The sequence below is a fragment of the Penicillium antarcticum genome (assembly GCF_028974205.1).
Source record: "Penicillium antarcticum strain IBT 31339 chromosome Unknown utg000004l_segment0_segment0, whole genome shotgun sequence".
Lineage (NCBI taxonomy): Eukaryota > Fungi > Ascomycota > Eurotiomycetes > Eurotiales > Aspergillaceae > Penicillium > Penicillium antarcticum.
The window spans coordinates 924782-946419 of NW_026695302.1; the positions used below are offsets into that span (position 1 = coordinate 924782).

A 21638-nucleotide genomic window follows, 5' to 3' on the forward strand; every position below is an offset into this window, starting at 1 on the left:
GATGGTGTCGGCGCCTATCGTGGCCTGTGAATGGGGCTGGCAAACGCCTCTCACGAGCGCGACGGGCCGATCATAGGATGTCTTATACTGCGTACTAGACGGAGTACGGAGGACACTAAGTAGTGTACTTTCTTAATATCGAGTGAACAGCCCACTTGGCAGGGATATGCAGGTTGAAACACATCTACACTAAACTACTGTATAGTACTAGTAGCCAACATCCCCGCCCCCTCTTTTAATCCCTGTATGTCTCTCTTCTCTCTTCCTCTTTCCCAGTCACTATTGCATCGCAACCCTGCATTCAACATGACTAGTCACAGTCCCCAGACCATCCAACTGGCTATTGCAGATCCCTCGACAAGCGCCACGCCAAGATGGACGATGCCATACACCTACTGTATGGATAGGTCAACGCAAGTTGACTGCGCACCTTGTCCATGAGACTCGACAAGGGTCTCAATTCACTACCCCTCTCGCGTGCATCCTTTGCGCACACTGCAGCTATCGGAGCCTCTCACGCTGGGATCCTGGCTGGTTCATTTTTTCTTTCTTTTTTTTTTTTTTTCTTTCTTTTTCTTCCGCATCGTCTAGTATCCCAAATTCCGCCTCGGGGGCTATAGGGGTTTACCCGGAGTGGACTCCCAGAATTCCTAATCGCGTTCCCAACACGTTAAGCGTCTTCGATCGTCTCTTTTCTTTCCCCCAGATATGCGGTGACTAGTGGCGTCTCTATGGACGGTCTTGTGTTGATATAACTTCAACTCGGGCTGATTGCCGGCCCTTACCTTTTTTTTCCCTCTTTTGTTTCCTGTTGGGCTCTACTCTGCGTCTGGCCTGTCCCTTTTCGACGTCTCCACGCTCTCGGTGGGGAGTTCAGTCTGTACTGAGATGAACAACACATTAGGGAGTGATTTGTCCTCCCTTTAACGCCTTTTGCATTTCTGCCGCGTCATCCTCAAGTCTTCCCTATGAGGGATCTTTTCAAGACCATGGCGACCTTCATGAAGAAGTTTAAGAGGAAGCGCAGACTCTCGACCGAGCTACACTCTCGTTGGGGCGATGTATCTATCAGTTATCCCACGCAAGGATCCTGGAATCAGTGGAATCAACCGGCTGGCTTTGCCGCCAATGCACCAAGAGCTTCACCGAACCTCCATCACGATGATGAACAGCGATATACCCCAGCAGGTTCAATTCGGCAACAGAGTCCTAGCTCTAGAAGTAGGCGATCGCGAAGCACAGGCCCGCGAGAGAATCAAGTGGGATCCCAACCGCCCTTTCCCACAGGGCATTTTGACGAAAACATTCGGCGTCGCGGGGGAGAAAGAGAGAACCGCTCATGGCCAAACCAGGGACTAGGTATTGGCGATCTGCGAAATGGACCAGGAGGGCATACCGGAAGCCGTCGCGCATCCAGTTCCCGCAGCGACGAAAGCATCGTGGACGAGTCCTGCGATGAGGACGAAGAACGCGATACATTAGGCATTCCACGAGCGCGATTGAGCCCTCAAGATCCCCGAGACTACGACAGCGATATCTCCACGCCACGCGAAACCGTCGACTACGATATCGCAGCGAAATCGCCACCACTTTCTGTTACTTCGCGCATGCGCCGTTGCAGCTTCCAGAGCTGTGCGACGGACCCGATGACCTCTGCGTCTGGCGCGCCTAGCTCTAGACGAACTAGCTATACTGCTGCTTCTTCTGTCTCTGCTCCCTCTATGCCACCTTCGACTCCGCGGTTTGCATACAATACTGCGACCTATGCTCCTGCAAACTATGCTCCCTTCCCAGAGAAAAGACATCCTCCCCGAGTGAAGCAGCAGGAATCCGAGGCCGCGCTTCGGCAGGAATTGGTCCCTTCTTACGATGAATTATATGGTTGAAATGTTTTGAAGCTATGCTATTGGGTGTAGATATTGGTGGTTGGTTTGAATATTGTAAGCGGAGGCTTGCCAAATTGGAGTCGGCTTTTAAGATTAATTTTGCATTTTGGCGGTTTGCGTGTCAGATCTTTTTAGTGTACAGAATATGGAATATTATGTCTGCACAGTGTTGTCTACTGCTGCTTGCTGTCTGTTGGACTCTCGAACTCCTGCCTCAGTAGTCCCCTGGCACGTAAACGGCCGTTTGCTTTCTTTTCTTTTTCCCTTGTTTTTCCCTCCTTTTCCCAACTTTACTGTAAGTATTTTCTTTTCCTCCTTTCCTTTTTTTCTCTTTAAACGCCGATAGCCGTTCTTGAAAGAGGGGAATCTGCGCCCGTGCATATGCAGAACGCATCACAGTCACATCCAATCAAGCGCCAAAGACCGTCACACTCGTCACGCCCCCGACGTATCGACTAACAAGCATGAGGCGAGCTCACCCCCAACTGTTTCTAAGGTGCAATCACCAAGCCTGTGTGCGATGGTCTCTAAGCGCCGACCAACACCAAGAGGAAACGGGGCTGCATGATTCGACGACGTCCTCTCCATTGCCTATCCCAAGCATTAGCAGCTCTGCAAGTGCATCAGCACAGCGGAACTTCCCTGCCCGTCGACTCAATTGCTCCACCTGGTCATCACCTCCATACAGAGACCGCTAGAGCTGGCTCGCAGTGAAAAAAAGAAGCTTTCCCGCCCTGAGAAGTCCAGTGTCTGTCCCAGATTACCAGTACCGTTTCTCATGCGAACGTGATCGCTCACCATCGGCACTCTGCCTTTATTTCCCCCTCCTATCTCCTTGGCGATCGCTGTAAGAACAGAAGCTATTGTTCTGTTCGCTTCGATCCAGTATGCTTGGACTCTGGGAAGGTAGTCTACGGTCATCCAGGATGCTGGCTATCCTTCTGGCTGTGGCTCCTTTAGTTTCGGGCCTCCGAACTACAACTGGCTCACCCTGTGCAGATGTCTGTGGCACAATAACCAACACCACATCCTCTGAGATTTCATGTCTGGATCAGGCGTATAACACAACATCCACCGGAAAGGATTTCGAGAAATGTATATCATGCCAGTTGGAAAGCGATTTCTACATTTCCGCAACCGGAGAATCGGATGTTGACTGGGGACTGTGTATGTTGTGCCAACTCCGAGAACAGTCCGGTCGAGCGTCAGAGCTAACAGATTGAACCAGATAACTTGCGATATGCCTTTTCAACCTGTGTCTTTGGATACCCAGACTCAATCTCAAACACCTCTTCACCATGTCCAGTGGCATGTGACGGCGTTCGGCCAGCTGTTCGAACCGACATTGAGGATCCCAACATCTCAAATCTGCACTCCTGGTGCGACGATGTCTCCTTCGCCGACAATGTCGTGAACACATGCGAGTTCTGCTACAACCTGACCACAACCCAGGTCTACATGGCAAACTGTACGTATGCCCACGTCAGCAATCAACCCCAAAAAACCAACCCACTAACCAAGGATCCCCAACACAGTCCTCGAATCAATCCGCTACAACTGCCACTTCAAAACAGCAACAGGCAAAACCTTCGACATAGCCCCATCCCGAATCTTCACCCAATCTCTCCTCCCCTCAAGTCTGTCCCTAACAACCCCAACAACAGGCGGCTCAAACGTGAACCTAGGCGTGGTCATTGCCGTCCCAATCGTAGGATTCATCATCATCCTCATCGCTCTAGCAACATGCTGCTTCTTCTTCATCCGGCACCGCCGCAAGAAGACCCGGCGGACCCGCCAGTCGCCAGGCATGTATAACCAGTGGAATGACCCGGGCATTGTTTCCCCATATGGGGATCACCAGCAGGGCTGGGCGCATGCGAATGCAAATGCCGGGTACGGCTATGGTCATGGCAATGGCTTTGGGTTTGTTGATAATGACGGGCGTGGACAGGAGCTTGCTTATCAGGGGCACCAGCAGAAGGGTGGTTTCTCGCAGGGTGTTGTTGAACAGTCGCCTGATGTGCAGTATCAGCAGCAGGCATTTGAGTCGCATCAGATCTATCAGCAGCAGCAGTATCAGCAGCAGCAGCAGCAGGCTCAGGTTCAGGCGCATGACCCTGATAAAAAGGTTCCGCAGCAGTGGGAGTAATGGAGATAGCTTGTCGGTGTCTGCTTCTGTTCATGTCTCTGCGCTGTTGAATAGAAGAGTTGCTTTTTGTGTACTTGTCTTCGGATGAGAGGCTGTGTTTGTGGTGGAACATAATGAGATCAGTAAATCAGCTCACATCATTGTCGAAGGCGTTGTCTAAGTTAATGTGTTTCGTCTGGGTTTCGCGTTCTCATGTAATGGAGTCATTCCCCTCCTATTGCATCGATATATCCCCGACATCATGAGTGTTGTCCGCGTATCTTTGGCTAGATTGTATGTCGATAGTCGGTTTTCAATCATCAATAGTCGAACAAAAAAAGTCCGCAATCACTTTCCCCCAAGTAAAGCCTCAAAAAACAGCCAAAATGATTGTACCCTGTTAGAAGAAAAGAGCAAGTACAAGAAGACTCTTGTCCGGACACTATCCACAATAAACAACAACCCAAAGCCCCCCACCAAAGGGCGCCAACTGGGGACATATAAGTACCCATCCTTAAGCGCATACCCAAACCAAACACCAAGCGAAAAACATCCTGCCTCCCAAAATAGCACCGCAAAACGCCCAAGAAAACGCCCACATCCAAAATCGAAACCTACACAACGCAGAGATACGAGAAGATCGGCTAGGATGACCGCTATGCACCGCTGAACCAGAGCAACCCACCTGTCAGAAGGGCGCATTGGGTCTGTGGGCTTTCTGCAAACGTTTCAGCACGCTCTGCCAAGGGTCTAGGGGTCCAATGAGGGGGGGGTGGTCGATCTTGAGGTTATTTTTGGATTTGGGGGTTGTTGCTTGTGCTTCTTTTTTTTTTGGTGGGCTGGCTTTCTGTGAGTCTCGGCCGAGGAAATAGTGTGTAGCGCTTTGTTCGGGGGTTTGTTTTGTGTTGTTGGTTGTTACGGTGGTGCTGTGGTGGGGGTATGCAGGGCTATGTGCGCGGAGTACATCTGGTGACATTTTCCATGGACTGTGTCGGTGACTGCTGTACTGTCTTGTCTTCAGATCTTGTCATTAGCGGATTGCGGTTATATTCTCATCTTTGAAATTTGCGTGTACAATCCAAAAGGTATGGGTGTGGTTGTGGTAAGAGTTATACTCCCTGAAATCACCCAATGTTAAACGAGAAAGACACCGTTAGGACGGATCTCCGTATACAAACCTCTTAGGAAATCCATTCCAGACTTTGTCTGTCCATTCTTACTCATCCAGTGATGATTTGACGAGGCCAAACAAACTCCAATGTTTATCCCATCCGTCCTTGGCCTTGTAGAAGTCCGGTACGCAGAAGCCGACAAAATTACTATGACAAGTGAGTGCAGCTCTCAGGCGTTGAATGATAAAGATGCACACAGCGTTCCTTGGTCTGGTTCCAGACTCGGCTTTTACCTCCGATCCACAGGGTATTATACCATAGCTTCTATCCTCCTGGTCATCATATCAGTGCTGTACGTTCCTAAAAGAAGTGTCAGATCATTAGCTAAACCTATTGAAGCTCACCCGAACATATCAAGGAAAGCTTCACGGATCTGATTTCTGAGCCGATGAACTCCCAAATGGACCTGCGACCCCGGAAGGCCCATTGTCCTTCAATTTTCACCCAATCCATGTTTTGTGACCCTCAGAAATAGACCCAGGCTCATCCTGGTGATCTTGTTTCTATGCGAGCCATAGGGGTTGCAGCAGTAGAGCCTTTACTTGTCAGGGCTTGGTATGCCTTCGATGCTGGGGGATAGAAAGCACATGCTTCAAGGCTCGAGAAGAGGGCGTGCTTTATTGATTCTTCGAGGCCGGGCTTTATCGATAGATGCGGAGGAAAATATTGCTTTTCTTTGGGCCAGTTGGCTAATGGCATAGATACTTTGCGCGGGCGTAGGAAGGGAGGTCAGAGCTTAGGCTCTCCCTTGGGAAAATTTGCTTGTTGATTTTGGAAATGATCTTCCATGTTAAGTGGCTTGGCTGGTCGAAGGTGAGCTTAAGGAACCCACTTCCTCCGTTGGACATGGTGTAAGGAGGCGTTCAGTATTGGGGCGAAGTTGATAGAGACATACGCATGGTTTATTAGTGCATGGCTCGTATTGACGTATGGTTGCAAACAACCGTTCAAACTTTCGCTAACTTTCCAGCAAACATACTAATAGTACACTGTATAACATGGAAAAGAGTATATCTGTGTCTAGTACCTAGTATTTGTCAATTCATAGATCCGCTACAAGACCAGCCATGGATGGATACTTATCGGAAAGGCTCTATGAACTAGTAACGGCAAGATAGAACAAGAGACTCTCATTGATCTAAAATGCTCAATGTTCGAAAGCTTCTCGATTTTTCGAGAGGCAATGGGCTCTCTGCCGAGCTTGACGTATATGTTTGGGACATACATGGTAAATATATATCGACGGACACTCTGAGAGAATTCTGAACATGATGATGAACGCCCAAAAATTGCGAATCATGGTGAAGCTAGAAGTGTAAAAAGTAAACCAACGTAGATGTAGATGTAGTTTGTACTTTGAAGATCTGGGGTGGATCTCCAAGCTTCTCACTTTATCCGCAACTCTCTTCCCCGACAATATTTCGCCACCCACCATGTCTAAACCTACTCAAGAGCAAATCAAAATCCTCGAGCAATCGCGCCAGCGACTGGTGCAGCTCACCCGCTCACTGGGCTCACTAATCTCAAGTCTACACTCAAGTGACCCTCTCCCGCCGTGGTAAGTCCAGCCCTCCACCGACCCAAAGACAAAGACAAACCCCTACACAATCCTACAATCTCCGTATACTGACGAATGGTAGGTCCTCCCTCCAGTCCCAAGCAAGCATCATCTCCAACAATCTCCTTAGCGTCTCCGAACAACTCTCCGAGCAACGAGACCTCTTCACCTCACTAGTTGCCTACCCAAGCCCCGAATACCCAGGCCGAACCCAAGCCCCAACCCTCGAACAACTTCTCCGCACAAAACTCGACCCCCGCGTCGAAGACTGGGTCGCGCGCGGCCGCGCCGCAGGCTCAGACAACGGCCCGTCACAAAGTACCATCCCGTCCCCGTCGCGGCTCGTCGAGGCCGAAAGCGCCGATCATAAACTGAGCGAGGCGGAGCTCGCGCAGCTATGGGAGTGGGCACCGCTTGAGGCGAACCAGGAGGCTAGACGGAGGAATTGGGGTGGGAATTATACACTTGAGGAGAGGGAAATGGGGATTGAGAATGTTGTTACTGGGTTGAAGAGGCAGCTGGAGGATGATCTGGGGTCGGATGAGGAGAGTGAAGAGGAGGATGAGGATGATGGGAAGGAGGAGATGGATATTGTTGGGGTTCATCGGAAGTCTGTTGGTGGAGGGCTTGAGTTTGATATCGCTGTTCGGCACCCGCACCCTGTTAAGCCATTTGTGCCGCTGGATGATATCTTGAAGTATATGACTACTGGGCGCTTGCAGTAGTTTCTTCGTTTTATTTGACCTTGGCTGTTCTATCTATGAGACGGCGCATGCCGGGTTGCGCTCATGGTTCTACCTGAGCTCAACCTTGATGAATACGACTTGTGGCTACTCCAGCCCGCGAAATGAAAACCGAAAGTGTTATTAAAGATATAACGTAACCAGAAAAATAGAAAAAGTCCAAGAAAAAGTATTCTCTAGCCCCGGCGGCGGGTGGTGGGGGACTTTGCGCCTCCCTTGGGCGACGCTCCAGTGCTCTGGGCTGAGGGCGCCTTTTCGGCGATCTTTGCGCGAGGAGCCTTCTGCTTGGGCGCCGGGGCGTTCCAGTACCAGAGCATCTGTGTGGCGAGGATCACGTTGAGAGAGAAGCCAGCAATGAATCCGTAGAGGATGAGCTTGTCGTCGACTTCTTGGAGGGTAGTGAAGATGCGCGAGAGAGATCCGGCGAGGTAGTTGAAGACCTAGAGAAGACGATGATTATTAGTATATGGCTTCAGTGTGCACACTGCGCAAACATGACTTACCGCGAATGCGCTCAGCTGTCCAGTTCCGCCTTCGCGCCAGATGGTATAGATCTGAGGTGCCTTGCTCGCAACACCTAAAGCACCAGCACCAGCCTGCAGATAAGCCATGGTCTGCGCATCCACAAGGGTCTGGTCGAAGAGCAGGGCGTATACACTAGCAGCGACAACAGCCACGAAAGCAGCGGCTGCGGCAGAGCGTCCAGCGTAGTTCAAAACCAAAACACCAACAGCAATATCCTGAACAGCGATGAGAGCAGTTTCGCCATAGGTGCTGAATGGGAACTGGTTGCGCACGCCGTAGGAGAGGGTGATGAGCAAGCTGGCAGTTTCGAGAGCGTATGAGACGAACGAGACACCGGCCGAGGAACGGGAGTTGATCAACTTGAGGATCTGCGGGATCTTGACAACGGCGCTAGCACCAACGATGGCCAGACCGAGGGCCTTGGAAATAGCCAGCGACGTGCAGGCAGGGTCCTTGGTGACATCGAGGTCGAGGAGGAGCGCACTGTGGCAGGACTTTCCGATCAAGGACACAACGGCATCATGAACGGGTTCTGGGATCGCGGAGACAATAGGCTCGAGGTAGGGCTGCAGGGGAGTAATCACAGAATTCTGAAGGACGTCCATGGTGAATGTAGTTGAACTAAAGAAAAGAACATCATGCCACAGAACAATTGTTGACATTCACGGATGTGGCCCGTGCACCGGGGAAATTCAACTTCTCTCGTCCACTTTTCTCTCTTCAGCACCGACACGCCATGATCCCTCTGCGGCCCTCCCTGTTGAGGCCTCGAGAGGCGCTTGTATGCTCACAATGTCTGGTTCGGTCCCGTCCATCGCAACATTCCGCCATTCGGGGGTTCTTATCGTCATCGAAACGACGAACGGGCATCGCGGATGACCAGAGTCCTCCCGCATTTCACAAGTCTTACTTCTCGGCCAATCGATTATTCGACGGGTCAAGCAGCAGAGGAGGATTGCTGTCTTCACTTGCCTCGAACAATGCCGCCAAGTCGACCTCCGATTCGCCCAGCGGTGCTTCCGCAACCCCGGCCGATGCGTCAACAGCTTCGTCGGGGACATTCGCGACAGCAGCAATCCCAGACGAACTACCACATCGGCGAAGGAAGCGTTTGAAGGACGAAAGCAAAGAAACTGGGCAACCAGAGCCCGCAATGCCACTGGATGCTTCGGCGCAATTGTCGAACTTCTCGTCCACGCTCCCCACCACCTCCCTCCGCCGCAAATTGGCTGCATATCTCGCCCTGACAAAACCCCGATTGTCTTTCCTGATCGTACTCACCACCACATCTTCATACGGAATGTACCCGATCTCGACTTTGCTCACACTCGACCCGGCCATGACCCCACTACCTACACTTTCGACCTCAACCCTGACCCTTATATACCTGACGGCGGGCACGTTCTTGTCATGTTGCAGCGCGAACACACTGAACATGATGTTTGAACCTAAATACGATGCGCTTATGTCCCGCACTCGCAACCGTCCGTTGGTTCGTGGCCTTATCTCCTACCGGGGAGCTCTCTTGTTTGCCCTTGGCACTGCCGTTACGGGTCTCTCTCTCCTCTATATCGGTACCAACCCGACGACTACCGCCCTGTCTGCCGCGAATATCTTCCTGTATGCATTTGTCTACACGCCATTGAAGCGAATCTCTGTGGTGAACACCTGGGTTGGCGCGATTGTTGGCGGTATCCCACCGTTGATGGGCTGGATCGCTGCGGCTGGTTTGACTGCCACAATTGGGCATGACACTTGGCGCGACATGCTGTTCAGCGAAGAAAGTATTGGTGGGTGGCTGCTCGGTGGAATTTTGTTCGCCTGGCAATTCCCCCACTTTAACGCTTTGTCCCATATCATCCGTGATGAGTACAAGGCTGCCGGTTACCGGATGATGGCCTGGGTGAACCCTGCACGTAACGCCAGAGTCTCTCTGCGCTACTCGCTCCTCATGTTCCCCATTTCCATTGGCCTCTGGTGGTACGATGTCGTCGGTCCCGGGTTCTTAGTGAGCAGCACTATCGCCAACGGCTGGCTGGTCCGAGAGGCGTACCGTTTCTGGCAACACCAGGGTGCTAATGGCACTGCGCGTGGGCTCTTCTGGGCCAGTATCTGGCAGCTCCCTGCTTTGCTCGTCGGTGGCCTTGTGACCAAGAAGGGTCTCTGGGACGGCGTTTGGAGGAATATCTTTGGGCATCCCGATGAAGATGACGAAGAATATATCTACTATGAGGATGAAGAGGAAGTTGAAAGTACTAACTCTGAGGACCGACAATCGGCGCCTCGTCTGTCATCGAAACAGACAAAAACCAGTACTTTATCTACGGTATGAGAAACTTCGATCTTAACTCTCTCCTGTGGAATACGTTTCACTCTCCTTTCTTAGCACATTGAGGTGCATTTGCTTCTCAAACTATATCTTATTCTCCCGGTTTGTCTTATACAGCGGTTTGGTGTGGCGTTTTCTGTTTTTGTATAACACCAGTCTCACATGGAACCCGTTTCCTGATCATATCGTCCTTGTTCCGTTCTACACTGTACTTTCATGATACAATCTACAACTTTCAACATTCTCCAACATATCTTGCACCAAATCGATCTATCGAAGTCTATACAGAGCTATGCTTCCACCAATGCATCAAAACAAATACTTGGAGAAGAATGTATTGACACGATTCACAGATCTAACAACAGGAAAAGAGCCAAATCCAAATCCATCTCCTCCTAATCCATCCTCCTCAGCCTATCATACCAACCACCACACAGACCACAGACATCTATCTAAGAAGAAGTGGAAAGGCCAGCAGCCTTGATCAAGAACTGCGCAGCCTCCTTGGCATCACTGCCGTAGCTCAAATGAGCCATGACATTGGCACCGTTCAAGCAGACCGGGTCACCAGTGGCGCAGTACTCCTTAACCTTGCTGCTGTCAAGCTTACCAACAGCCTGAGCCTTGAACGGGTCACCGAAGAGAACAGCACCCGAGACCTGATCGGCAGAGAGGCTGTTGGCAGCGTTGTGCACGACCATGGAACCCTGCGAGTATCCACCGAGAACGACCTTGGTCTTGGGGCACTGAGAGAGAGCCTGCTTGACGAGCTTGGCCATGACGGGACCACCGTTTGCGCCCATAGCGGCGTTGCTCTGCATAATATGTAAGTGACACGTTCTCAGAAAGCCAAATAACTAAACAAGAAGAGTAGTTGATCATACCTCAGCAGTAGCCGCATAAGTCACACCCTGGACGGAGACCTTGTCACCAGTCAAAGACTTCAACTGGGAAGCGACCGGGGGTCCAACGACGGAACCCATGTTGCCCATCTCATCACTGCCGCGGGCGAAAATGAAAGTCAATTCCTTGCAGCCGTTGTTTTCGGTGACATCGTTCGAGGTAATAGAACCGGAGGAGCCTAGTAGACTCTGACGTTTAGCCTTAAGACTTGAGATACCGGAACCACTGGGGATATTACTCAGGCCAGGGATGCTGAATCCGCTGCTACCGGAGCTGCCACTGCTGCCCATAGACGGAATAAGAGAGGAAAGGGCACCGAGACCGCTGCTGGTGCCGGAGCTGCCGCCAAGTCCGCTCGTGAGGGAGGAGAGATCGAACTGGCGCTTCTCGATATCCTCTTCGTCGTCGTCACGGGCCTTGATATTGATACCGACGCCGAGTCCAGCTCCGGCGTTGGCGCCGACGTCAGCGCTGCCTCCAGCGCTACTACCGATGCTGAAGTCAACGTTGCGCTTCTCAGCCTCCTTGGCGTCGCGGCGGACCTTGAAGCCGAGGCCGCTGGAGCTGCTAGAGCCAATGGAAGGAATGAGGGACTCCAGGGCGCCGAGGCCTCCGCTGGTGCCAGAGCTACCCCCAAGAGAGGGAATGAGGGACTCGATGGAGCCAAGACCTTCACTGCCAGAGCTTCCGCCCATGGAAGGGAGCAAAGACTCCAGAGAACTGAGACCACCACTGGTGCCAGTGCTGCCGCCCAGACCACTGGTCAGGGACGAAAGGTCAAACTGACGCTTCTCGACATCACGGCCAGTCTTGAAGCTGGGCAAGCCAGAAGGAACAGGCAAGCTGGGAGTGCTGCTGGGCTCAGCGCCGGAGCCTCCAAGAGCAGGCAGGTCACCGAAGCTTGGCAGGCTCGGGGTATCCGAGGACGAAGCACCGGAACTTCCGAGACCAGGGAGATCACCGAGGCCGGGGAATATAGAGCCAGAGCCAGACGAGCTACCGGACTCACTTCCCAGACCAGGGAAGAGTGAGGCCAGAGCGCCGAGACCACCTTCAGTTCCAGATCCACTGGAGCCGAAACCGGGGAATTGACGGTTCTCAAGGGTCTGGGTGGGAGCGCACAGGGCAGCGCCGGCGAGGGCGAGAACGACTGTGTTTCTCATATTGAAAAGAATGAAGTACGGATGAAGAAGGGCGAACAACGAATGAGAGACCAGCTCTGTTGTATACAAGGAATAAACGAAGGTATGGGCGGGCTGAGGAGGGATGGTTCAGTGGTTTTTCTAGAGACGACGAGACGTCCGCTTTTATATTCTTCAATCCTCGCACTGTCGACGCCGAACTCACAACTGCCGGATCTCAATTGACCGAGGTTGCACCGAATTTTCATCTTGCGATGCAGTCATAGATCCGGAGAATGTCTATATCGAGTAACTGGTGATCCTCATGAAACAAAACGACTTGCCCTGTTTCATCCTGTGATCCTGGAACCAGTGATTGGAGTTCAAGAATCGGGGTAGATAGATCCTATAGTTGGTCACAAAACGACTCACAAATAGGTTATTTTTGCAGAATCCACAGTTACAATCTACTATACTATAAGTTAGTGAACACTGATCTTCACTAGATCTAGAAAAGGGAAACGTCCGCTGTTAGCTCGAGTCCAAGAAATGGCCGGGGCGTATTTAGTGGGTGATCGTCAAACACGACAGATCAATTCTTAGATAGATGAACCGACCGGGGTTTTGCAGTGGTCCTGCAGGTACAGGGCAAAATCTGAAACTGCACAATTTACTGCACCGGCCGAGGCTGAGAGTAAATGAAGGCGTCCGATGGATAGTTCTCAAAATTGAGACGTTCCTACCCGCATTGGGCAATTTGACCGTTGGCCCTAAAAAGGACCACGCTAGTCAAGTCACCACATCCAACGGACTACAAAAAAGGGTCTTGGGTGTCCTGTTCAGGCGTGGGTCCCTGTGCCCGTTTCTGTTAGATGCATAATTAGTCTTTGATATAGTTCGGGCCCGTTTCAGGTTGTATTCTAGCCTCACGTGGATGTGTCGATATTAGCCGGCCGAGCCGGGCAGGGCTATGGTGTGATATCAGATTCCAATTAGAGCTACAGGCAATGCGGATATACATGTGGTGAGATGGGTGATATGTTGGGATTTCTAAGCTCATGGCTTGTAGAATGTTGGGTATAGTACACGGATATAGTACAAAAATTGGTACATGTCGTTCTCGTTGAGAACCGGAATATGCATGCCCATGCTTAGCATCGGATATAAGCACGAACTCGGCATGGTGATCTATTTCCTCAATTTCAGGTGATAAGTCTCCAACGCTTGCTCGGTCATGGGACTGGGTGCCCCGACCATAGCATCGTCGCCTCCTCTTCCAGTCTTAGGGAAAGCAATCACATCACGGACAGACTCCTTACCAAGCATGACGGCAACAAGTCTGTCGAAGCCCAACGCAAGACCTGCATGCGGTGGACACCCAGAACGCAGAGCGTCGAGCAGATGCGAGAAGTCATCCAACCGCTCAGCGGGCATTTTCAAGATATCACGGAAAATGAATTCCTGTACTGCCGCATCGTGGATACGGCGACTTCCACCACCCAGCTCAACTCCATTCACGACTAGATCGTAGTGGTCGGCTATGGCTTGCGTAGGGTCTGTGAGGAGAAGGTCGACATCGGCGGGGGTCTTGGGTGCGGTGAAGGGATGGTGTGTGGAGGAGATGCCTGCTGCACCACCCTGGCCGGGTTCTGAGTCTGAGAAAGGGGAGAAGAGGGGGAAATCGACGACCCAGAGGAAGTCAAATCCTGTAGGGGCGGGCTTGAAGCCTGTCGAGACACTTGAAGCATGCAGGGCACGGCGTAGGTCACCGATAGGAGTTGAGCCGCCAGAGAAGGGGCCACGGGGTCGTGCTTGGAGGATGATCAAATCCCCGTGATCGGGGTCCAGCAGCTCCTCGACATGCTCAGCGGCCTGGAAGCCAAAGGGCTGTAGTCCACACAGAGGCTGCTTGCCGTTGTAGATGAAGACACCTGGGCCACCATCGGGGTTGTTGTTGAATGGCGCACCAGCAGGCGAGTCAAGGAATTGAGTGATGAATTTGTGGGTTTCGGCGGGATCGTTCTCATTTCCTTCCACCTTGAAAGCCTCCACAATAGGATCTTCCAAGTCAGAAATTTTCCCGATCAAATCCACGGGCAAAAGTTGATCAAGTCGAATAATTTCCATGCCATATCGTGTGTCTGGTTTGTCAGATCCGTACTTAGCCATGACTTCCCGATACGGGACCCTTCGGAATGGACCCTCTGGCGCAGGGTCCTTCATCAACGTCGACCAAAGCCGACGTATAACACCTTCAATGGTCCGCATCACATCATCACCAGTAGCAAAAGACATCTCCATATCAAGCTGAGTAAACTCGGGCTGGCGATCAGCCCTCAAATCCTCATCACGGAAACAGCGCGCAAACTGATAATACCGCGGCAACCCACTAGCCATAAGAATCTGCTTATACTGCTGCGGACTCTGGGGTAAAGCGTAAGCCAGCCCCTCACGACGGGTAGGAACGATAAACTCGCGCGCACCCTCGGGCGTAGACTTAAACAACAGCGGCGTCTCAATCTCAACGAACGGCGGAGACTGCTTTTCGAGCTCTTCCTTGCAGAGGTTATGAGCGCGAGCCCGGAACCGCAGTGCCTCACGTAGCTCTACATCTGAGCGCAGCTGCAGGTATCGCTGCTCAGGCGGGAATACCGTTTCGGGTGTCATGATGGTGTCCTTGGGGAAGTCGTTTAGAGCGTGGATCTCCTCCAATGCAAGCTCCCATGGATCCTCGGCCGGTTTATCGGCTGATTCTGATTCTGAGGCTTTGGCTTTCTTCTTTTGCACAGTTCCGCGCACAGCTACGGGGCTGTTTGCGTTGAGGGCTTTGAGTTGCTCGAAGGCATTGTTCTTGGCGAAGGCGACGACTTGAAGGCTGTGTTGTAGAGTGGGATCGGTCAGGCGCACGAACGACAGCTTCTTGGAAAGATCAGAGCGCTGGCCAAGATATCCGTGCAGCACTACTTCGGTATTTGGCTCGGCCTGTACGAAAAATGTCTCGAAGTCATGAGTCGCCGGAGGAAAGTCGACTATAGGAAACGGACATTAGTCAAGGTTCAATTTTGATAACAATGAATATTAGAAGGAAGCTTTAACATACTAGCCCGCTTGTAAGCCTCCAAGAAAGTCGGAAGCTCCTTGGGAGGCTCCTGCTGCGGACAAGCCCGAGCATGGAAATACCGCGGCGCATGAAGCGGCCGATAGCATTGTCTCGGCAGCGCAGCAGCACGACCACGAAGGATATTCGAGATCTCAATATAACTAGACCTCAAAAGCAAAGAGCGCATGGGCATCACACCAATTGGCATATTGCAACACTAAACAGACGACAATGCACAGTCAAAAACAAGATGGTCAGATCGGATCAAACCACAAAAAACGGCAGAAACACTCCCCGCCCGGCGAGCGGACTAGCGCGGGCAGAAATAAAAGCCGCGCAATTTTCTCTTTTTCTTTCTTTTCTTCATCCTTCCAAGTTTTATACTTGTGAGTCTACCTGTTTCTCCTGCTGAATTGCATTTACTGACTTTGTTTTTTTCTAGAATGATGAAAGCCTAGTGTGTTATATATGAGACAGTCTCTTCCCTCTGAGACGTGCGGCTCTCTTTCTTCGGGGAGCTTAAGGGCTGTACGACTCGAGGGGTGGGTTTGTGATATATGCGTTCGGCATACCAACCTTGTTTACACAACGGACGCGATGAAGGCATCTCTGACCCTCTTTTACAAGCTTGAAGGTGTTACCACGGCGTGAGCTGTGGTTGAGGCTGGTCCTCGTTGGAATGGAGTGGATGCTAGATTGGCTTTGGAGACATTGCTATATGACAGTCGTCCTCTTTTCTGGCTTTGAGATTGTATAGTTGGTCTGGACCGTATGTTCTGGCTCGATGCTCAAGTTCTTTGGCTCGGTGGTCATCATATGTAGCTTTGAAGCAACAAGCTATGACATGACTACATTTGACGACACCGTTCGAAGTCTTATAATGAAAATCGAATTCCATTTGCATATATCACTATTTTCCAGTCTGATGCATCTAGAATTGTACAAACCAATCCAATCCCACCAAATCTATTCACTCAAAAATCATCTTTTCAAGAAGCTCCTTCTCGCCACTATTCTCAACAAGATTCCTAAAAACACCCCCCTCGATCCCCATAAGGTCTTTCGGCGTCCCAAACTCAGCCGCCCTCCCAGCATCCATAACAAGAATGCGATCAAAATCAGCAATAGTACTAAGTCGATGCGCAATAACCAGCAAAGTGGTAGCATTACGCCCAAACTCAGCCCGAATAGAAGTCTGAATCAACGCATCAGTCTCCATATCCACAGCCGACGTCGCCTCATCCAGAACCATAATCTTAGGCCTGGATACGATGGCACGCGCAAGACACAGGAGTTGGCGCTGGCCCTGTGAGAGGTTCAGTCCTCCTTCAGAGATTGTCGTTGAGAGAGATGTGAATGCGTTTGCGTTCGTCTTCTGTTTGGGGACAGGCTCGGCGCCCGTCTCATTAGGTTGACGGGGCGTCGCTGTCCGAGACGTGAGTGTTAAGTCGTCATCGTCTGCTTCAGAGATGAGATGCACGCGCGCTAACGCATCGTATAGCTCTGTATCACTGTATTCGCCGAATGGATCGAGGTTCGAGCGGACAGTGCCCGAGAAGAGGACTGGGTCTTGCGGGATGATAGCAAGGCGACTGCGGAGGTCGTGCAGTTTTATCTTTGATACATCCAAGCCGTCGATGATAATTTGCCCGGAGCGTGCTTCTAGAAAGCGGAATAGAGCAAGGGTCAGTGACGATTTGCCGGCGCCTGTGCGTCCGACCACGCCTACGCGCTGGTTCTTTTCAACTGCGAAGCTTAGGCCGTTCAACACTGGTGGGAGGTCTGGTGCGTAGCCCACGACTAGATCATTGACTTCTAGTCGGCCTTCTGTTGGCCAGGCTGCTGGGGCATCTAGGCCTGCTTGGTTTTCGATTTCAATATTCGAGTATTCGATCACGCGCTCTGTGGCGTTCATGTTTAACTCCAGGTTGGCGTATTGGCGGAGGGCCATTGCGATGGCGGAGTTATACTGCAGTGCGAAGCTCAATGCGAATCCTGCTAGCGATGCGGTGATACCGGGGACGTAGACGATCAGAGCGGCAGTGAGTGTTGAGAAGATCGCACCGACGACGTTCATGCGGAAGCCTAGCCAGCGGTTGAAGAGCCAGAGGTTCCACCAGGCCTGGGCGTGACGGTTGATCTTGCCGTACATGATCTCGATGTATGTGTCCGGTTTGCTGAAAGCGCGGATAGTGATGAGACCAGCGAGACTTGAGCCGAATTGCTCGAAGACAGGGCTCTTGGCCGTGCTTTCCAGTCTTTTGATCTGGCGCGCGCCTGCCAGGTAGGTTAGGGATAGCTTTAGGCAGATCAGAAGGAGGACAATGGCGAATACGATCACCACTGGGGACACGAGCATTCCGGCTATCATAATTCCCAGGACCTCGAGGATCTTGCCGACGAAGAAGCCGATATCGTAGCCGATTCGTGAGTCGAGGGAGTGAAAGTCAGCTGTAAAGCGGTTCAGGATTCGTCCGAGTGGGACTGTGTCGAGCCAGCGGAGCGGTGCGCGGAGAACGGCGAAGATGAGACCATTGAAGAGGTTCCTTGAGGCTCGTACTGCTGCACGGAGAACGAAATAGTATCGGACTGATCCGGCAATGCATGCGATGATGGAGAGTGCCACGTAGACTCCAAGATACATGGCAAGGTTGTCGTCCTGAGGGGGGATTGTTGGCTGCATGGTGTGCTGGAGTAGGACGTGGTATTGCTCAGGGTGTACTTTAGTATCGGAGGATGATGATCTTGTCCAAATATTGATCCACCAAGCCTGATAAAATGTTAGTATAACTCACTCGTGAGGCGAAGGATAGACTGTGAGGAGATTGACTTACTCGTCCAACCATGAGACCGGCAAATAGCAGGAAGATACAGATGGTCATGATCCAGAATGCCACCGAACCACCCATGCCCAAGAAAGCACCATAGATCGCAAGTCGCACAGAGCCAGTCTCACGCTTCTCATCTTCGACAAACTTCTTCGGTGCAGGAGCGCTTTCTTGAGCTTTACCGTTTCCATTGGAAGCATGGCCGTTGGTATGACCATTAGCAGCCGTACTTGGCCGTCTATGAGAAGTATTGGAGATAACCCTCTGGAGCGTCGTCTCCTCATCATTCAAGAATTCCCGACTTTCCTCATCGATGACAGCATGATCCGTCTCTTCAGCAGCACGCTCCTCACGCAGAATATCTTCCAAATGATGCGATTCTTTCAAATCATCAATGGTACCAGCATACTTGATGCGTCCGTTCTCCAGCAGAACAGAGTAGTCCGTGCGAGGGAGACAAAGCGCAACATGGTGGGTAACAAGAACACGGGTTCGACCCTGTCCAAGCTCGCCAGTAAGTGCATTCTCATAGACGAATCGACCAGTGTGTGCATCCAACGCACTGAAAATATCATCCATAACGAGGATCCCAGCACGGGAGTACAACGCCCGAGCAAAGGAAACACGCCAGCGCTGGCCACCACTGAGGTTCACACCATTGGCACCGATATCAGTCAGATCACCGTCAGGCAGCATTTCGAAGTCTTTCTCCAAAGCACAAGCGAAGATGACCTTCTTATAACGCTCTGCATCGTCGGGCAGTCCAAACAAGACATTCTCCTTGATTGTTGCGTTTTCAATCCATGGGATCTGCGCAACATATGCAATAGCCGAGTCGATGATCCAGTTTGCTTTTGTTGCGAGACGGTCGTAGCGCTCGCTGATGGGAGGCGGAACAGGTGCTTTGACTGTCCCGCCGAGTACATCACATTCACCGAGAACAGATGAGAGAAGCAGACTCTTTCCAGAGCCTGTACGGCCAGAGATCACACTCAGGCTTTTTGTCGGGAATTTCAAGTTCATATCGCGCAGGACGAATCTATCTTCGTCATCTTGTGCATTTTCTTCGGCGGGCCATGCGACAGAGGCATTTTCGAAGGCGATATACTCCGCAGGGACGGTGTTGATAACCTTCTCCGAAGTAGCCATGAACTTGTCGATTCGATCAGCGCTAACCTTGGCCTCGAGACCAACAGAGGTAAGCTCGGGAAGAACAGCCAAGGACATTTCCAGTGAACTGAAGACGGACATGGCTGTGAAAGCCACAGAGGCTGTCAGCCCGCCATGGATCATGGCATATGTAGCCAAGGACACAGCAGACAACCCGACTGGACCGAGAATCCAGATAGAAATCAAGCCAATATCAGCTAAGAATGCAGCCCATAATGCGCCCAGCTCTGTCTCTCGAGTCTCCTGCACGCGTGTCTGCCATTGCTCTTCCAGGGCAGAGAACTTGATCTGCCGAATGCCCTGCAGCACCTCGGTGACAATAGCCAGCTTCTGATCGCGAAATTTCATCAATCGATCCTGCGCATTCGAATACTTCTTAGCGGCATAGATATTCAACGGCGTAACAAGAGCAGAAACAGCAAGACCAGCAAAAGCACTCCGCCACCCAAGAATCTGAACAAGGAATCCACAACCAATAATAATCTTGATAATGGCAAGTGGAATAACATAGTTAAAAGCCGCAAAATCTGAGATTCGACGTGCATCCACAGCAGCAAGGTTAATAATACTCTGCCGACTCTTCTTAAGCGCCTCCTCAGCATCCTCCTCAGCTTCCGCCTCAGCCTCAGCAACAGTCGTCCCAGCCCCATCCTTGCTCGCTTTCTTCGAATGCTTCGCATCCTTCCTCCGCATAGCCTTGGCAAAGATAACAGCAGACAACTCCGCATAAATCGGCACCCCAAGTCTCGAATAGATAACCCAGAACAACCAAGCCTCAACACTAGACGAGATGAACATCAACGCGCCCAACGCAAGAACCCACATGTATGATGCGCCAGCATTCCAAAATGGAGTATCGCGCAACTCGAGCGTCTTTAAAATCTGAAACAGCGCAACTTGAGGCCCGAAGCTCAAGAAGCAACTGACGAGCGTAAGAATCATCTGAACGGTCAATGCACCAGCATGGGCAAAGAGGATCCCCTTCCAGATCTTGCGATCCTTCCTCGCCTTCTCGAATTCATTTCTGAGAAAGCCTGCGCGTTTTGAGGCGGGCAATTTGGGGATATCGTCGAGGCTGAGGGAACTTTTCTTTGCTGCATCGTCTAGGAGTCCGGCTGCCCAGCTGAATGAGAATCGATTCAGGAGGGAGACTGAGTATTCTTGATCGACTACTTTGTCTTCATGGTGCACGTCCGGGCGACGGGGCAGTAAGACGCAGAATACTGCGCGCAGTGATGCGCAGGCGATCTGGCTTAGTTGCAGGGCTAGCCAGGTCTTGTCGATGGGGATGACCCGATGTGCGTAGACAACTAGACCTAGTTCAACGCATGGGGCGGCGATTGCGATGATACTCCCGCCGAAGGCGAATATGCCCAGGACATAGCGGGTTGTCGGTCGGGGTTCAGTAAAGAAGGCGATGGACTGGAGAGCCAGGAAAGCCTGATAGAACAAATTAGTTTCATTATGCGTTCTTTCTGGCAGTTGTTTCTCGGTGTTTCTTGGATTCTGATCACTCACCCACACGCCAAACTGCAACCATTCCAGCAAGATATACTCGCCAACAATCCCCATCAAAGTCGTGAGAAAAGCCAACGCTAACGTGATTAGGAAGCCGGCAGCGGAGAATAGCGCGATGACTATCCTCTGCCATTTATCCGAGAAGGCCTGGAGGGATTCCTCGGTCGCTTCGCCGTCTTCGTCGCGGTATTCATCCTTTGCTAGGAGGATGGGTTCGTAGTTGCGACTTTTGCGCACGATGCAGGTTGTGAGGCTTTTTATGGCGGGTATGCTATCTAGCGCGACTAGCGACAAGGCTAGAATGCTTGTCGCTATTGAGGTTGGTATGTAGGAGGGCATTATTCATGTCCCTAGAGGGAAATGGGGAGAAAGAACAGGCGAGGGCATTGTAAATGCATGTCTTCTTATCTACTAACGTTACGTGATGTACACTTGCAGTTAGCGTGAGGTAAGGTGACAGTGAGCGGGGAAGCTTAGACCGCAAGTTGGTGACTCAGAATTGATTCTACTGACACGAATGTATAGAGAGATACGGAGTCTAGAGTCTAGCTTTGACTCACTGTACTCCGTCCAGGAGACCTATCGGCTAAGCATCGGGCACCACATTGGGAATCTCCACAGTGGAGAGTCAGAGTCAGCAGATCTACTGACTTATCC

General features: G+C 51.4%; 8 protein-coding genes across 8 annotated transcripts; 4 read left to right on the forward strand and 4 right to left on the reverse strand.

Moving 5' to 3' along the window:
* Nucleotides 1-989: 989 nt before the first annotated feature.
* On the forward strand, nucleotides 990-1886 carry N7508_004321 (uncharacterized protein; the record flags this gene model as incomplete). Its single annotated transcript, XM_058462387.1, has 1 exon — nucleotides 990-1886. One exon carries the CDS (start codon nucleotides 990-992, stop codon nucleotides 1884-1886), a length of 897 nt encoding a protein of 298 aa, XP_058321012.1.
* Nucleotides 1887-2773: 887 nt separating this feature from the next.
* Nucleotides 2774-4035, forward strand: N7508_004322 (uncharacterized protein; the record flags this gene model as incomplete). Its single annotated transcript, XM_058462388.1, has 3 exons — nucleotides 2774-3053; nucleotides 3115-3354; nucleotides 3422-4035. The coding sequence occupies 3 exons, from the start codon at nucleotides 2774-2776 to the stop codon at nucleotides 4033-4035; spliced, it is 1134 nt and encodes a 377-aa protein (XP_058321013.1).
* A 2584-nt stretch (nucleotides 4036-6619) lies between these two features.
* On the forward strand, nucleotides 6620-7469 carry med8 (RNA polymerase II mediator complex subunit MED8; the record flags this gene model as incomplete). Its single annotated transcript, XM_058462389.1, has 2 exons — nucleotides 6620-6744; nucleotides 6827-7469. The coding sequence occupies 2 exons, from the start codon at nucleotides 6620-6622 to the stop codon at nucleotides 7467-7469; spliced, it is 768 nt and encodes a 255-aa protein (XP_058321014.1).
* A 194-nt stretch (nucleotides 7470-7663) lies between these two features.
* Nucleotides 7664-8617, reverse strand: N7508_004324 (putative monosaccharide-P-dolichol utilization protein; the record flags this gene model as incomplete). Its single annotated transcript, XM_058462390.1, has 2 exons — nucleotides 7664-7927; nucleotides 7991-8617. The coding sequence occupies 2 exons, from the start codon at nucleotides 8615-8617 to the stop codon at nucleotides 7664-7666; spliced, it is 891 nt and encodes a 296-aa protein (XP_058321015.1).
* A 131-nt stretch (nucleotides 8618-8748) lies between these two features.
* Nucleotides 8749-10344, forward strand: cox10 (protoheme IX farnesyltransferase; the record flags this gene model as incomplete). Its single annotated transcript, XM_058462391.1, has 1 exon — nucleotides 8749-10344. The coding sequence occupies one exon, from the start codon at nucleotides 8749-8751 to the stop codon at nucleotides 10342-10344; it is 1596 nt and encodes a 531-aa protein (XP_058321016.1).
* Nucleotides 10345-10793: 449 nt separating this feature from the next.
* Nucleotides 10794-12407, reverse strand: N7508_004326 (carbohydrate esterase family 5 protein; the record flags this gene model as incomplete). The annotated part of the gene is made up of 2 exons (XM_058462392.1): nucleotides 10794-11156; nucleotides 11226-12407. The coding sequence occupies 2 exons, from the start codon at nucleotides 12405-12407 to the stop codon at nucleotides 10794-10796; spliced, it is 1545 nt and encodes a 514-aa protein (XP_058321017.1).
* A 1146-nt stretch (nucleotides 12408-13553) lies between these two features.
* Nucleotides 13554-15673, reverse strand: N7508_004327 (aspartate--tRNA ligase MSD1; the record flags this gene model as incomplete). Its single annotated transcript, XM_058462393.1, has 2 exons — nucleotides 13554-15394; nucleotides 15466-15673. 2 exons carry the CDS (start codon nucleotides 15671-15673, stop codon nucleotides 13554-13556), a joined length of 2049 nt encoding a protein of 682 aa, XP_058321018.1.
* A 762-nt stretch (nucleotides 15674-16435) lies between these two features.
* Nucleotides 16436-21320, reverse strand: N7508_004328 (uncharacterized protein; the record flags this gene model as incomplete). The annotated part of the gene is made up of 3 exons (XM_058462394.1): nucleotides 16436-18235; nucleotides 18300-20903; nucleotides 20982-21320. 3 exons carry the CDS (start codon nucleotides 21318-21320, stop codon nucleotides 16436-16438), a joined length of 4743 nt encoding a protein of 1580 aa, XP_058321019.1.
* Between the last annotated feature and the right edge of the window lie 318 nt (nucleotides 21321-21638).